Source organism: Centroberyx affinis, unplaced genomic scaffold (assembly GCF_046629955.1).
Source record: "Centroberyx affinis isolate AG114_WGS23_722 - 3 ecotype Tasmania unplaced genomic scaffold, CSIRO-AGI_Caff_v1 ptg003319l_1, whole genome shotgun sequence".
NCBI classification, from domain to species: domain Eukaryota; kingdom Metazoa; phylum Chordata; class Actinopteri; order Beryciformes; family Berycidae; genus Centroberyx; species Centroberyx affinis.
The window spans coordinates 90,064-107,607 of record NW_027281321.1 but is presented as its reverse complement, the minus strand read 5'-3'; the positions used below and the strand labels follow the sequence as shown (position 1 = coordinate 107,607).

Here is a 17,544-nt window from a genome sequence, read left to right as displayed (position 1 = left end):
GGGTGGGGGGGTGCAGGGGGTTGGGGCGGGGGGGTCTTCCTGCTTTTAAAGTGGACCTTAACAATCTCTCCTTTTCTCCCCTCTGGAGCTTGAGGAGCAACACTCACACAAACACACACATTCTCTCTCATACACACATAAACATGAGTGCGCATACATACACACACATACAAATATGCAAACATGAGTGCGTATGTGCACACCCAAACACATAAAGGAACGTCACTAATTGAGCATTCTTTCTTTTGATATTCTAAATAATGTCATACAAGATTTGCAAAAGGCCATCAAACACGCTCTCAAATGATGAACCACAATCAAATTTATGAGACCCCAATAAATGTCCATTAATGCCAATCTGTTGACAGCAATTTGTGGGGTCAGACGTGGGCAGAATTCCCCGGTGTCCAGGTATCGCTGGCTGGCATCAGCTCATCATCTCAAACTGCTCTTTTATTACAGGAAATTGCGTGTGGAATGAGCACCAATCTGTCTCCTGCAACACATCTGTACTGAGGGAGCCTGATGACGCAGGGGAGGTCACATTAGAGTGGGGAGTGAGCTGGTTGAGCTTGAGTGTGTGTGTGTTGGTATGTGTGTGTTTTGCAATCCCTGCGAGAACTAGTTTGCGTTTTAGACCTTCGGAGAGAGGAAATTTTTCCAAAGTGAGGTTATCTTGGCCAGTAATTGCTTCTTCAAATTTAGGGTGAGGACTTGGGTTTATGATTGAGGTTAGAATAGGTTAGAATTAAGATTAGATTTCGGTTATTGTAAAAGTTAAGGTTAAGTTTAGTTTAGGGGGAGAACTTGGGTTTGGGGGTAAGGTTAGAATTAAGATTAGATTTAGTTATAGGGTAAGAGTTAAACTTGTAGTAGTGAAGGTTAGGATTATGGGTTAGGGTATGAAGATAGTCAACAGAAGGTTCTCACAAACAGTGGTGGAAAGAATACTATGTCTTACTCAACTTATAAGTACTGTTTTTCTTTGCTGATGTTTTACTTAAGTAGAAGTAAAAGTACTGGTGTAAAAATGTACTGAAGTAAAAGTAAAAAGTAGCTCATTTAAAATGTACTCAGAGTAAAAGAGTTAGAGAGCACTGTTAGATGTGATCTTTCCCATGTAATTCTAAAAGGACGAGAGGACAGAGTTCAAACTAGTACAATACTTCAGTAAAAATGCACTTAAGTAAAAGTAAAATTACTGACTCTTTGCTCTCAAGTAGTAGTACTCAAGTATAGTAAGACAAACGCGTATCTGTGTGCGTATTTGCATGTGTTTGTGCATGCCATGTATGTGCGTGTGGTCTCGCTGAAATGATAGATGTGGAGAGGGAAGAGCGTGAGGCAGGGGGCAGTAAACAGTGGGATGTGCATGTAGGAGGTCTGGGTGCAGACTGAAGCCAGAGCTGTCAGGATCCCAGACAGAGATACAGACAGATCCCATCCCTCTCCACACTGCCACTCAGTCTACACAGCATCATATACCCAGGCGTGGTTAATGACCAACTGGTCAGTCCACTGCGCAGACAACCGTGGGGGTCATCAGCAGGCCCCATGAACAATAAAACACCAGGATATATCACTAAAGTAGACATCAAGTCTGATTGTATGCTTGTAAGCATTTCTACCTGTGGCGTCTCCCAAAGACAGACTTTGAGACTTGGATGTGATGAATGGAAACAGCAGCTAATTGCAGAGAAAATGCCTGATGCTGCCATCAAGTGTGTGTTGGTCGATCACAAGTAGAAATAAAGTTTTTTGTTTGTTTGTTTGACATAGAAAACCTTACTCTAATGCAGCAGTGTGGATATTTTAGTTTCTCCCATAGGTGGTTTACCAGACAGGGTTCCACTGTTCTGAGGAAGGACTTCTCAGTGCAGGGCAGGGTGGTGTGTGTGTGTGTGTGTGTGTGTGTGTGTGTGTGTGTGTGTGTGTGTTGAAGGTGGAAGTCACCCCTCTTCTGACCCTCTCTGCGCCCAGGGGTCACACATTGTTCGGGAGGATGCAGACACCCAGGCTGATGGATGACCGTTCAGGCCGTTTCCCTGGGTTCAGCTATACTCGGGAAATCGTAATTCACCCCCTGGGAGAGGCCGAAGGCGGACCAGGTCCTCTCTGCGGCTCCGCACTCATTTTCTTCTGGATCCAGGATGCGATGAAGAGGCTGAGAGCTCAGCTGCCTTGGCCGGGCTTTATGGAGAGGTGGAGTAAATCTTGAGCCACAGCTGTCCCCACTCCAAACCCTACACTGTTGTACTGGGGTGATGGCTTATGCTGTATATGGTACACCCAATGGTGGAATTTTTTACTTTTTTATCTCACATGTGTTAGACACACACACAAACACGCATAATCGTATGCATACTCGTACACTCTCATCATCGTCATAGGATCTTATGACGAGGTGCAGATGATACATTTCCACTCAGTGAGCCAGTGTTGTGTGTTTGCTTGTTTGTGTGTGTGTGTGTGAGTTCGATAGGGCTTAAATGTCATGATTTAATGTGTGTTTTGGGTAACTAGAGAGTAGGGTCTGTGGTCTCTGTGTGTTCCTTTTAGGATGGAAGCAGCTATAAGCTCCCCTTGTCAAGGCTAAGCGGTTGCATGTATCTTCGACCTTCCCTGTTTTGCTATTCATTTAGCAATGTCAACCTCATGATGAGTGTGTATGTTTGCGATGTTTTGCAACATCAAAACATAACTGAAAACCCATATGCATGTGAGAAAAACCCCCTCTCTCAGGGAAACATGCTTGTTCGACCACAACCACAAAAAGGTACTCTCACATCCCTAAAATTTGAAGGAACTCTCACAATCGTACACTCAAAATAATAGTGGGAAAATAACTTTTACTTCTTTTCTCACAGTGGACATCATAACTGTGTGGAGGCAAATCACGCAGGCCTTGTCGAGGTTGTGTAAGTTAAGGCCAGTGCTCAGCTTTGAAATCGGTATGAACAAAAAGCGCAAATGCCATCTTCATTACGAGACACGTTGTGCATTAGTTTCCTCTACACTACTACATAATGACATCATAGGCCGCTAAGGCTACCTAATGGGGCCAATGACCAAGACTGATGAGTCCTTAGTTCAGTGCACGCCATCGCCCCCCTCTCTCTCTGCCAAGTATTCAATTAGGGTCAGTGAGTAATTGGGTGTAGATGAGGTAGAGATCATCGTTAGGCTGGATGTGGAAAGTCTTGGAAATGTAGTGGTGTGTGTGTGTGTGTGTGTGTGTGTGTGTGAGAGAGAGAGAGAGAGAGAGAGAGAGAGAGTTTCCCCTGTCGTGTCTAGATTGTCTTAGTCCGAAGGAGAGTTTCTAAACAAGCCACATAAACACTCTGTAGAGACACGCAGAAATCTCTGGAACTGTCCAAGGTTTCTCCACCATCTGCTTGTGTGGCTCATTAATTAACCTAAAGTTAATGGAAGAGGCCAGGAATGCACATTAAGTAGAGTCTCAGACTAATAAAACCTTACATCATATTGACTGGTATTAAAACAAGTTGACGGTTTCACTCCAGAAATTCTATATATGCATTTTGAGGGAAAAAAATGCTAGCTGAAATTCATCAGTCAATATTTTACAAACACAGTTGGTACTATCTTCAAAAACATATTTTTTATGTGAAGGTCTGAAGATGGCTCATAACTTTAATGGTATCCCATAATGTGCTTTACTTTCTTGTCAGCAACCATTTAATAAGAACTAGGTTCAGTTTTGTTGGTTATTTTGGAATTAAACAATTTTTCCTCTCCCTCGTTTCTATATCACTGTGCAGTAGTAGTGAAGTGAATGGTCATGTTGCTGGTTATGATTTTATTTGATGGCTGGTTCTCAGATAAGATCCATGATGGCAATATACAGCACCTTAAAGCACACTGCAATGTTATGACTTTGTTATCACCCACGAGCCCACAAGCCCTCGCTTCATGTATCCACCTCCTCTATGACCTTTTTCCTTTATAACCTCCATTGAGACTCTCAGCTCCCCCTTGACACCAACAATCTGTCGCCTTATCTAATTTTTCCTGTTTGTGTTTCCTGTGCGATTGCTGTAATTGTTGGAATAACAGCGGGGATGACTGACAGAGAGGAGTACAGTAGTCGAGTTGCAAAAGCAACACTGAATACCAACACGGCCCCACCTTTGGCAACAGCCAGCTTGGAGCAATAGTAGAAACATGCCCACTGCAGATGGGTGCACTTATTTATTTTGTAATTTCTGTTGTTGAATCATATTGCTCTCCTACAATTACAAATATGTTATCATTATTATGCAAAGTATGAGTTCAACATTCTTTGCAGTGAGTATAATCATAAGAAAGTATCTGTAATTGGGGCGGCCACATATATGATAAATAGTTCATTGCCCCCTCTAGGTTTTAAATGTAGCAGAAATAGCAAATAAACAATTTATCCAGAAAGATAGCGCTTGCATAGATATCATCTGTTTGTCCTGAAGGAATCATTTTGGAAAATAAGGGAAAGGAATGGATTGTAGTCTGCAGCAAGATGAGCGATATTGCCAAGAGGAGCTGCAGCCTGGTCTCAGTGGCACTTGAAGAGCTTATCAACATTTGAATAAAAATATGCTGTAGCAAGCCTAAAAATCATACCATTATCTTGTTACTTTTCATCCCACAACTCATTACTTTATACCCTGAACACCACAGATTTTATTCCTAATTCTCATGATAGTAAAGTCACAGTGAGAATATTCGAGAAAACATAAACACTTTCTGTTTTTACTGTTGTAAATAGAGAAACTCAAAACATGGAAGTAAAAAAAATAAAAACAATGTGATCAAAGAAAAACCCACAATATTTCCTACAAGGTGGAAAGTACTTGAGTACTCCAGCTTAAGAACAGTTTTGTACCTCTACTTGCTTGAGTATCTCCATTTCAGGGAATCTGATGTTTTCACTCCAGTACATTTCAGGAAAAAAAATCCTGGGCGGCAGCGTGATCTAGTGGTTAGAGACCTTTCTTTACCAGTGATCCATGCTGAAGCCCCATGTCACATTATTTGTGTCACATTATAAAATCCTGCTATTTATTCCACTGCATTTATCTAATACCTGCAGTTATAAAATACCTTTAAACAAAGACTCATGATGAATCACTCATGATCTTTTTTTTTTCATTATTATAGTTGTGGTCTCTGCATGACTTATGTGTCATATTTTTCTGTTATACTTTTTTTTTTATCCATTCTCGTTTTCAAAAATAAATTGCATGCATTTAAGAATACATCCATAGGGATTATTCAAAGATTTCCACCTCACACTCACCTTGATCTCTATCACTCTGAGAGCAGTGATAGACCACCAACAAGCTTAACGCCTCAAAGATGGAACACAAGCTCTGGAAAATATGAGAAAACTGAATTAAACATGAACTTTTAGTTTGATACTCAAGTACATTTAATGTCAAATATTTCAATACTTTTATGCTTTTATGTTTACTTGCATACAGTTTAAAATATATTGTGTACCTCTATCAATAATTAGCCCTTTATTTTAGCTTTATCTATCCATATTACATATAAAAACACCAACATGTTTTGGCCATAGGGCCTTCTTCAGGGTGTTTTTCTTAACGTTTTTATCTAGTGTAGCAGAGTGGAGTGGCATTATGGAACAATATATGAATCACTCATGGCCACTAGAGGGCAATAAAGTTGTATAAATCCTCAGTGGCTTCTGTAGTCTGGCATTGATCAACACCTACCAGCACAAAAGTGAAAGAATATCTTTCAACAATCACTTATTTCCTCTTTTTTCACATTTTGCTTTTCATGGTTTTGAGCATCCTTATGACATGAACCTTTTCTGCCCTAAGTTACATAAGCAGGATTTTCCCCTTTGCATGCTCTGTTGCTGTGAACTGTAAGCCCCGTTCACTATCATGGTTAACTGGCCATAAACTCTCTGCTTCAATGATTTTCAGAGCGGTTACCTTTTCTTTCCCACTGTGGGGCACAGTAGAACAGGGTAAAATGCAAATGACTTGACAAAAATACACTTGATCCCCTCACCTGGTTGCTGCTTTTAAACATGCAAATCAATCACAAATTCTCCTGACTTTCTCTGACGATTTAGTTAGATTCAGTTTTCAGATCTACAAATGTTAGTATGACCATGCTTCCCTCCAAACTATCCAAATCATGTCAAAATGCATCAGTGCAACAATTTCATAATCCTGGAATCTGTAAATCCAAGTTGGTTCTAAACTCTAAATATAGCAGTCTAACTGGAGTTTCCAAATGACACCGAAATACAGACATAAACCAGTGAACCAGACAAATTAACTAAGAAAGTAATATTTAAAGAGCATTTACAGATAATTCCACCTCAGTCATGTGAAGGTCATGTTTGGATTCTGGCATTTCAAAGGGGGAAGTATGTACTGTCACTGTACTTTCTACCAAGGCGTGTGGTCTCCAGACAGCTAGGACCACAGGCTCCTTCAGCTGTACTGGAACCATTTTAGAGCGACTTTAAATAATCTCCATCCAGCACCTGTGGCGCGGCCGCTCTGTGGCTTCTTCTCAGAAAGAGGTTGTGTAATCAATGCAACATGTCTAGGTTTAACCATAGGTTGGAAAATAGTTTTCAAACCACAAGGATCCTGTTCCTCAATCAATAATTGGGGTTGGAAATAATAATTCCCACAATATCATGCAGACAATAGAAGCTTACAGATTTATAAGAAAATATGGAATGAAAAATACACAGATGTTTTGGGGTGAAAAATATCAGTAAAATCTGATGAGCCGATTGCCCGTAAATACTTCTGTGTCTGTATATGTGTTGAAACTTTTGAAATATTTTAGTTGTAGTTTCTGGTTTTGTTCTGAGAAGATTTATGTTCACTATATCTGTCAAATTTGTTTCTGAGTCCCGACACTGCCGCAACTCAGTCTGATTCATTTATTTCTCAGGTACTTTTGCTTTCTGTCATCTCATGTTCTCGTGACTATCACCTTTCTGGCTGCCCACATCTCACCTCCACGGTGCATTGCACACATACACACACACACACACACACACACACACACACACACTGTGAGTACTGAACTGTGAGCTGCATGTCAATATTGTGATCATGGTCCCCTGGCTCTCTTTCTCCAGGGACTGACACCCCGCCCTGCTCTTCCCCTCCACCCCGACATCCATCCCCTTCTCTTCTACCATTAAGTTTTGTTTCATTTGAATACGAAACAGAACGACCCCAGGCTAGCTGTAACAACTTATCAGTATTTCTGTGCTAATGGGCCACATAGATGTTTCATTTCTGAGGTTAATTAATCTCTGCAAGGTCTGGTTTGAAGCTATCCAGCCTGGATGTATAGATGTATGTATATATCTATATCTATATCTATATCTATATCTATATATATGTATTCAAAGTGTTGTAATATAATTACATGTACTGCGTACAGCCAGCAATCTAGTCTGCAATGTGCAAGGCACTGAACTTCAAAACATAATAATGTGGCATTGTCATAACAACTGGAATTTTTGTGCCTATGATCCCATTCATGTTATATTTACATACCAAAGTTTACAAGAGGCTTGAATCCCCTACATCTTCTCCACAGCAGGCCTTGGTGTCGCCTGTTCCTCTTTTCGGGGCAGAAGTTGTGTGCTGCGTTGGATCATCTTCCTGGGCTCCTTCCTGTGTTTCCTGTCCAGAGACAGATCAGGCGGTCAGGGATCACTCTGGTCAGTGATAGCAGCAACCAGAACTCAAACTGATGCAATTTTCTGCCGTCCCTTTACCCAGTGACAGTGACACAGCGAGCCCAGACTCCTGTCTACAAACCTAATCCAGACTTGTGATCGCTTCAAATTTTCTGTATTTATTATGACCAGTGTTGACATGTAGTCTACATTCTTTGCTTATTTGTTTACTGATGTGATCCATGCTTATTTGAAACATGATAAATGTTGGAAGCTGACATTGAAGCTGACTGTAAATAACTGTTAAATTAGTGAGGGTGTCATTCTAATGACAGAAAAAAAATCACACAAACAGTAGCCACAAAGACAACCTTTGGGCTTTCATTTGATCATATTTGGGAGGCTCTGAAGACCGATATTGTGTGTCTTGTGCTTTGTTTTGATTCCTTAAGTTTATGTTATATTATTCTGTTCTATAGTTGATTGTTGATCAGTTGGATCTAGTTAGGTTCTTTCTCTGTAAAGTCCTTTGAGACATGACTTTGATGAAGGGCTATATAAATAAATGAACTTGAACTTGGAAGGTTAAATGTTAAAAACAGTGGGGAAATAATGGAATATTGCACTGACAGAAAGCAGCTCACAGGACTACAAGTCTCAAGAGTAGTAAATTCATAAACAATCATAATAATAATAAAGTGTATTTGTATAGCACTATCAAAAACAGAGTTACAAAGTGCTTCACATAAAAAGCAAAAGTAAAATCAGTATACCAGATAAAACACATGGTAAAACGAAGCTTGACATGAATTTAAAGTGCAATGAAAAATAAAACAATAGGGGAATAAAACACAATTAGGAAAACTAAAACGAATAAAAGGCCTTTCGAAAGAAGGATGTTTTAAGAAGCGATTTAGAAGAAGATACTGATTTAGCAAGCCTGAGCTCATCAGGGGCCCTGACAGCAACACAGTCACCCTTAGTCCTCAACCTCTTAGTCCTCAACCTCGAGTCAGGCACAGCCAGCAGGTTCCTGCCTGAGGACCTCAGGCTGTGCACTGGTTTGTATGGGGGATAGTAACTCTAAAATGTAATCAGGAGCCAGGCCATGTAGAGCCTTAAAAGTAATCAGTAAAATCTTAAAATCAATCCTAAAACAGATAGACAAAATGTATAAATATAATACATTCAGTGAAAATCCTACACAGGTTACAATAACATTTCCCATAAAACAGCGAACTCTCTTCCCTCCCGTTTTACATACATCTTGGCTAACACACAACAGGTATAACAATGTGTGTACATGTTAAAAAAAATGTCTTTTGCTCGTCAGGTAAAGACCGGGTTTAGAGCTGTCATACACTTAGCTGCTCATCCCGCCTGCTGTACAGTTACCTCTGAAGAAGACTCCCAGAGGGGCACAGTTGGGGACTTTGGTTCGAAGGACATGAACTGATACTGATTAGAGGATATGATCCTTGATCACTGGCTACCATGGTGTGTGTGTGTTTGTGTGTGGGTGGGTGTATATATGTGTGTGTGTATACAGTACATGTGTGGTTAGGTGGCTTTTTCCCTATGTCCCAGGATGTGGGTTCCCTGTCCACCTGTCTCTCCACCGAAAGCGGTCTGTGCGCTCTCTCCCAGTTCCTCTCTGGATGCCTATTCTCATCTCACCCACGCTGGTGTTAAACCATTGTTCTCCCCAGAGACACTGCCAGCTCCTTAGCAACACTGGTTACTGGTTGCCTAACACAACCTATGCATGGCAAATCACAACTTTCCACCAGGGCATTTTTTGCATAGATTCTGTCTTGCTCACCTGGCACTACAGTACATGGAGTAGGCCTATTCAAAGACAATAACGTGTATGATAGAATAACAATGTCATGCAAATAAAAAGATTAGGTAAGAAATGCTGCAATAATATATTAAGCCATAAATCACCAAACTTTGCTATAAATCTTTGCCTAAGCATCTGTTACTATGTGGTGTAAACATGGTAAACGTTCACAGATATGAACTCGTCTCTCCAATTAGAAGTTCTAATTGGGTATGTAACATCTAAATGTCAAATGTCTAAATGACACATCAAGCAGTGGATCTGTGGAACATCTCCAGTTTAACTGGAGATGTGAGGTCAGTGCTGAGTCTGCAGCCAACTTCAGACACAGCTTGACATTTCATGAAAGAACTGAAGAGTCAGCAATACAGACAAATCAGGAAACAACAAAAAAGGAAAAAGAAATTCATTGAATCTATCAGGAAAGGCTTTCAATATAGTTATTCCTCTTTTTTGTTTTAATTTCCTTGAAGTGCTATTTTTTGTGAAATGAGATGTTTCCCTGTAATGGTGGGAACAACAGATATGTTATGGAACAGATGGGCAGTCATGGTTACGTATGGTGGCAACAGCAGTCCTGTATGTCGCTTGTAATGGTTTATTGTGGGAAGCCTCAGACGCCACAGAGTGGTGTTGCAACATGCAGAGAACCACACTGCAGACATGTTAGCAGAAAAAAGGGGCTCTGTTTGCAGAAATGTACACAAGCATGTGCTGCCTTCTGCATTGCACTTTGTGTTCTCCTGAAAAACTCTCTGTTGTGTCTGATGGGATTAATAGTCTTTGATGAATGCCTTTGTCAAACATACCCAATTTCCCCTCGGGGATCAATAAAGTATTTCTGATTCTGATTCTGATTCTGATCAGAAACACATTTTAAGTTTTCTTATAGCACATTTAATGCATGGTTACTGGGAAACCAGTTAGGTAGTTTCTCATAGAATTTTCACAATAGAATTCTCAAAGTCAGGTCACTGGTTGGTTAACAGACATGGAACTTGCTATATCTGCATAGGATTTAGCAATTTTCTTTTGCCTGATTGATTTATGGAGTCTGGGGTAAGGAAAATGGTTTAATGAACATAAAATAACTTATATTATAGCTTGTTGTGATATCAACATGGATGGTGGTTCCAAAAGACTTGGAAAATACTATTAAGAAGTAAATGCAATTTTACATAATGGTGTGTTTCTAGACTCATTCAAATTTAAACCACTATACCAAAGTTAATTTCATGTGATGCTGTGTAATCTTAATATGCTTCAAAACTGACCGGGCAATTATATTTTACCATTACATCACATTCTTCCTGTTGAAAATGGGTCTCTGTCATTGTAAGCAGTCAGACAGAACCGTAAAGAACCAAATCCAGATTGGCTTTACAGAATTATAAGATTCTATCTTAAAACAATTCCTAGTTGTCCCAGGATTTTGATATTTTTAATTCAAAGCACCATGGGGTGCAGACCTTGTTGAGCTATAAAGATAGATTTCATTACAGTTTTGCCAGCCAGATGTCGAAACTTTGAAGCTCAATATATCAGAACTACACTTTATCGACAGAGAACCTTATACTTTCAAGCTCATAAATAGTTACATTCTGCATAGGATTCAGCAATTATCTTTTGCCTGTCCCGGAAGATAGACTGTGAGGCACCATTTTAAATAAAGGCAATGATGACAATGGTATGTCTTTGATCTAGGGCTATCACTCCTGTGTCTATTGTCCTTGAGAACATCACACAAAGCCTTTGTGGTGTTTGATGCCTCTGCTGACATTAAGGAATACAGGGGTTAGGCTATATTAATCCAGAGTCAGACATATGCTATTGGGGGGTTTAGACTCAGTTTCCTGTGACAGTTTCTGAAGTAAGTTCCTGTTCTGTGGAACTTCAAGAGAACTCCCCCACAAACAGACACACACACATGCGCGCACACAGACATGCACACGCGCACACACACACACACATTCCCACCTGTGCTTTTACCTAGTGAACCATTGATTACTTGTTCTAATTTGAGTGAGAGGTTTTATCCAGGGCTGTCATCTGAGGAGCACATGACTTTGACGTGAAGATGTGTCAATCATTCTGCGATTGCTGGGTGAGTCATTACAGAATGAATTACAATGTTTTGTTCATTACAGAAAACCCCTGACTCTAAACCCTCTGGCTCTGCTACTTGTTCCATTTGATGGAAAATATATAAATATATTTGTATGTGTTTTTTAGATTTAAATGGATTTTGGTAGTATATAAATGTATTTGGTTTGGATTTTGTATGTGTGGTGACATTTTATGTCTGACAGAATACAACCACAAAATGACCATTGAAAATCCTTGTTTTTAGTATTGGGGAACTGAGAGTGTTTGCGTGCGTGTGAGTGTGTGTGTGTGGGTGTGTGTGTGTGTGTGTGTGTGTGTGTGTGTACGTATATGTGTTTGCATCTGAACATACTGTATGCACTTCCCTGCAGGCACCACAGCCTCTGACCCAGTTTGAGGTGTCAGGTGTGAGATGGCAGGTTGAAATGTCTTTGTCATGTCAACCCCTTGTTTTTCTCAGTGATCTTCTGTGTATTTGAGATGCAGTAGCAGGGATGTCGTCCCTCGGTGAATCATCCAATTTGGCAGCAATTGGTCACCTCTCTTCCTGTCCTTTCTCCATTAATCTCTTACTCATATGCGGAGGATGTCCGAGAGTTTCCCTGCATGCCTTTAGGTACTCAAGATCCTTCTTTTGGTTTCATACAATGTTTTAGTTTCATCATTCCCAAGTCAAGTCAAAGTGTTAAATAGCACTCATTCATAGTTAATGACAGTCTCGATAGTGGGAGAGTTCCTTATAAACTGCAAGGGGAAATGCTGTCTCTGAAGACAGAAAAGAACGGTGCCTTTTTAATGAAAATGTCCTGATCAATTTCATAAGAAAACTTTATAATATAGAAACTATGAAATCCCTATCTTCTATTGTACTTTAATGTACTTTTGTCTTTAACCTGTGCCCATAAGCTCAATTTAGCAGTGCCCAATACAATCTTTGTAGTGTTTTTAATTATTCCACAATCAAAATTAAATAAAAGCAACAACATGGTTTTATGAAGTAGAAATGTAGTTTATTAAAAAAAAATCTGACAGCGATGAGAAGTAATAAAACAAGTAAAACACTGGGCGGTAATTATAGATAGTAAAACCTATCTGTAATGTATACCACCTTACGTTTGAAATACTAAGTTACTTTTATCAACTCTTATATAAAGATATGTTTATTTACTCTACAAAATAGAAAAATATTGTAAAATGTTTGCCTATTTGGTGTGTTTATCCAAATGTCCATTTTACATGTAAAAATCAAAAACAGATATAAGTATAAATGATACATGTCAACATAAAATTCAGTTTTGAGAACTCAATCATTTGTAATAGTAGTCATACTACAACATGTTTTACACATTCATTAGGAACACACTAGATTTTTTTTCACTGAAAATGAAAAAAGGACAGCAGAAAAGTGGATGAATCTCTTGGATGAATCACCTTACAAAACTATAGATATGTGTAATATATCACATTGAGTCCTATTGTATGTGCTACATTTTCTCTTGAGCTTGATGATAACTCTCCATTGTAACAATAACAAAGCGGAGGTTACACACCAGGGCCTGTATTAGCGCTGTACATAATACACAATGTTCAAAATATTAGGGACATCTTCCTGATATTGAGTTGCAGCTCCTTTTACATCTCAATTGTCTCAAAGCTTTAAAATCCTTCTTGAGGAGCCTTCTTGGTATAGATTTAATAAGGGAAATCAATAAGTGATAATAGCTGTTACCTGGATTCACCTCATCAGTGTATGTATGTGCCCCCTAATATTTTGTACATTCAGTGTGCATGCTAAAGAGCTGCTGTCAGGTCTGTTAGGCAGTGATGGGCATGTTGTCCCTGTAGCAGGCTGTCCTCTGGGGGCCGCTGTAGCTGCACAGGTCCTGGTAGATGCGGGCCATCTGGTCGCTGGCCACCTCATCAGAGATGTCCAGGTTGGGGCTGTTGCTGTAAGGCTGGGGACGCCGCATGTTCACTGCCTCCAGCAGCTGCTGACAGTTCACAACTGTGATCTGCCATAGGGATGGAGGGAGGGGGGCAGACAGACAGAAAGAGACACTTTGGTCAACATACATATATCTTCGGTCAAGTGTTTGTCAGCGGAAGTCTATTCATTTTTTTATATGGTTGAAATATTTGTATATTTAGTTCTTTTCTCCCTCAGAAAGGTATCATGACTCTAAATTACACATTGAAAAGACACAAGAGTATTTATTTTGCTCTATCAGTTAACCACTAAAGATGATGATGATGCGGTAAGACACGTGTTAGTGATCTATGAATGTGATAACTTGACTGGTCTTACCTGGACAATGATGAGTTTGCTCTTGGCGCTGCTGAGGTCATGGAGCTCCTCTCCAAAGCACAGTGTCACAGTGGGGTCCGGGGCAGGGAACTGACCCTCCTGGTATAGCTGCAGAGCTAGGACATGCACAGTGGAACAGCTGTTTACTATGCAGAATACTAAAGCTTTACAAGTTACCAATCAGCAATCAGTATCTTGCTTTAAGTGTTTAGTACTGTATGTCTGCTGTGTGGATTTTAGAGCCTTTTGAGCTCTCAAAAGCTACGAATAAACATGGAGGCTCACCATGAAGGAACCGCCCTGTGTCAAAAATCTTCACCACAGCGTCCCTCTCAAGCTTACACGGCACGGGGCTGTACTGCGGGCCCACTTCCCCCAGCCCGCTCCAGAACACACGGCTCTGGCACAGCCTCTTGATGAAGATGCCCTCTCGATTGGCACGGACCAGCACGCCCCTCTCCAGGTGGCCGAGGAGCTTGCGTGTGACGTGGCGCTGGCGCTCGTACTCAATGAGCTCGGCGGGGGGGAAATGGACACTCTGCATGCTCTCTGAACTGTAGAGGGCGCCGCGCACCTGATGCTGCTGGCCCGGGGAGATCCGGCAGCCCTCAGGATGAGTAGCCAATGTGCTGTGCATCAGCTTCCCGCCATAGAAGAAGCTGATCATCATTTGGGAAAATGCTGGAAGAAAGAACACCTGGTAAGTTTCGTACCAGTTACTTTATATGTACATTTAATGGTAAATATACACCATATATTATTGCTAATTATGATTCTCTGCTGAATAATATCAATGGGTACCTGAACTGAAAGAGCCCGCTGGCAAGGGGTCTTGATGCAGTGGGAAGGCTGTGAATCACAGAGGAAAAGGGTGAATAAATGCCACTCTAATACTGTGGGTGTTTCTGAGTGAGCCCTCTGACCACACTGTCGTGTCATTATTTTGCTGCATCATCATAAATAAAGTTCTTCTGGCATGATCTTACGAAGAAACAATCACCTTAGTCAGCAAAGTTCAACAGGATGTTAGTCAAATTTTCCATTGCAGAATTCAGCAGTCAAGCAAACAACCTGTATTTAGCACCCACAACTACAGGGTCATGTCATTGAGCTTTCCACTGCGGTTCTTTCTGAAGGCATTAATGCTCCGCTCTCGCAAAGAAGGAACTAACAGAGTCTTATTTGAGGACACAGAAATGCCCAGAAAGAAGGGCAACAACACAGACTGAAGTGTGAATGTCTAAATTAAATCAGAGAAGAGTGTGTTATGTTAAAATGGGGAGGGAGGGGGTCTTACCACTGATGCTGCCCTGGGACCAATACTCTGGACTGGCCTGGATGCTACAGCCTTCCTCCTGCGAAGGGACAACAACAACAACAGAATGAGTCTTTTTCTCACCTTCCACTGCAAACAGCTGTTCTCAGACAACACGGCACCTTTTGACACCCTTCCTGTGTTACATTATCAGAGTAATGGAGATACAGGGGGAGGGTGTGCACGCTCAATGAGACAGTGTAGTGTGGTGTGGGGGAAAAAAAAAAACCCACACAGAGAGTGAAAGGCAAAACAGACATACAGTGCGTAGAGAAATAGACATTACAGATGGGAGAGAAAGAGACATAACAAGGTTTATAAAAGGTTTTTAAAAAAGTAGCAGTCTCACCTCTTTAATGAGCTCCTCTATTTCTGCGGGGCTGCAGTCCATGTCAGGGATATCACCAGAGCTGGTGGTAGCTACCATGGCCATCGCTGTGCTTTTACCAACTAAAGGCAAAAGAACAGCACATTATTAGTCTATGTGGAGGTTACAAGAGGCAGTGGTTTTCTGCTGCACTCTCCCTCTAAAGCCCTGTCTGGACAGCATTTGTATTATCAAAGGAGGTCTGGTGGTTGGTGATTATTACCTCAGGGTCACAGGAATTCATCCACAACATGCATTAGACTAGCAATTATATTAGTCATTTACTACATAACAATATCTATATACTATGTAAAATTTCAAGAAAATGTCATCAATCAATGCTGACTTTTCAAGACGTCCATGGTTTGGTTGGAATGCCAAATAAGACTACTTGCTAGCAGCTGGATAATGGAGATAATGTGATAATTAACACATACTCCCAAAAAACACAAACTCACTCTTCTGCTCTTCCTCAGGCACAATGCGGTAGACTTTATAGGGCTCAGAGATGTCTAGCTGCGACCTCTCTGTCACCTCCTCAAAGTCCGGGCTCTTGTTTAGGGCGCAGCGCAGCCTGGTCTTCCATGTTGCAGGCTCAGCCTTGTCCCCTTCCTTAAACTTGCCTTTAAACACGGCCCAGGCCTGCGGAAAGACAAAAACACAAACCCTGTGTTAAGGATGCTGTTGCACCCTGATCGCCTATTTGATGCTTTTGTTCTAGTGAAAGTCAGTTGTGGTTTCAAGGGAAACATGAAACTGATTCTATTTTTCCCCTAACTCTACATCTTTCCTTGAAATAAAGAAAGCGAGTGAGTGAGTGTGTGAGGGAGTGAGTATGAAAGAAAGAAAGAAAGAAAGAAAGAATGTAAGAAAGAAAGAAAGAAAGAAAGAGAGAACTAAAGAAAGAAAGAAAGAAAGAAAGAAAGAAAGAAAGAAGGAAAGAAGGAAAGTAGCCTAAGTAAGTTTAAGTAAAGAAACAAAAAAAATAAAGAAAGAAACAAAGAAATATAGAAAAATAAGGCTATTTTAGACTTTTCAGGTAGGCATTATCTGCAATTGAAGTCGGTACATTCTTAAAGTTGCACTCAAAGCAATTGATGACACTAATATTAGATAAATGATAACTTCGATAACTTAGATGATAACACATCAACAACAACACCATGTTTGCTTGTCACTGAACCAGAGCTGGAAGAAGAGCTAGACTAAACCACCAAGACTTTTAATTTCATAATAAAGTCACTTCTTATTTCTTGGAATGAAAGGCTCGCGCTTCAGGTTCTTTGGTAAACCCAAATCCGTCTAATCTATCCATATAAGAGGGTCTTGTCTAACCTTAAAAATGGATGCGTCTACTTCTTGGTTATAATCCTGCTTCCCGGCGTGTTTCCAAGGGATGCGGAACAGTGTGTGGCTGTCATCCTCCCACTGGAGTCCGGGGTACTGACCGCCGTGGATCTGCTCCATCAGCCACTGTTTCAGTCTGCGACCTCCCGTGTTCGACATCTTGAAAGGACAAAACATGTTTCTGGATTATTCAAAAGTAACTAAAATTGGCGGATTGTAATCCATAAGTAATATAAATCCAAAAATGTGACTATTTGTGACTTTCAACCCGGATCAAGGCACAATAATAATAAATAAATACCCTAAATTATATTGTAGTCTACATAACATACACCCTTTTGTGAAGAACTTGAAATAGAAATAGAAAGAAAAAACAGTTCAAGAGTCATATAATCAAACATGCCACTAAATATGAAACCTAAAGCCACTTACACTTTGATACGAAGTTCAGGTCTTGACCCCGTGTAGTGTCAACAACGTTTATCCTGAACGGCAGGTAGATGACGGCTCTTGTCAGATTTAATCAAGTGAGCTCTCCTCTACACAGACCTGACAAGTTTATTATCTCCCC

At 40.5% G+C, this 17,544-nt stretch overlaps 1 protein-coding gene across 1 annotated transcript; it reads right to left on the bottom strand.

The window, feature by feature from the left end:
* Positions 1-12,653: 12,653 nt before the first annotated feature.
* Positions 12,654-17,544, bottom strand: irf8 (interferon regulatory factor 8). The gene is made up of 9 exons (XM_071538619.1): positions 17,406-17,544; positions 16,962-17,132; positions 16,085-16,268; positions 15,609-15,709; positions 15,242-15,299; positions 14,746-14,793; positions 14,230-14,625; positions 13,945-14,060; positions 12,654-13,651 (listed from the first exon to the last, which is right to left on the bottom strand). Exons 2-9 carry the CDS (start codon positions 17,130-17,132, stop codon positions 13,454-13,456), a joined length of 1,272 nt encoding a protein of 423 aa, XP_071394720.1. The 5' UTR covers positions 17,406-17,544; the 3' UTR covers positions 12,654-13,453.

What these genes read in the sequence shown, in the direction of transcription:
- irf8 (XM_071538619.1), bottom strand. Translation starts at nt 17,132, where the DNA reads ATGTCGAACACGGGAGGTCGCAGACTGAAACAGTGGCTGATGGAGCAG. An exon ending in GCCTGAGGAAGAGCAGAAGA is followed by an intron (nt 15,710 to 16,084) that starts GTGAGTTTGTGT and finishes TTTTGCCTTTAG; the next exon opens with TTGGTAAAAGCACAGCGATG. An exon ending in TAGAGGAGCTCATTAAAGAG is followed by an intron (nt 15,300 to 15,608) that starts GTGAGACTGCTA and finishes GTCCCTTCGCAG; the next exon opens with GAGGAAGGCTGTAGCATCCA.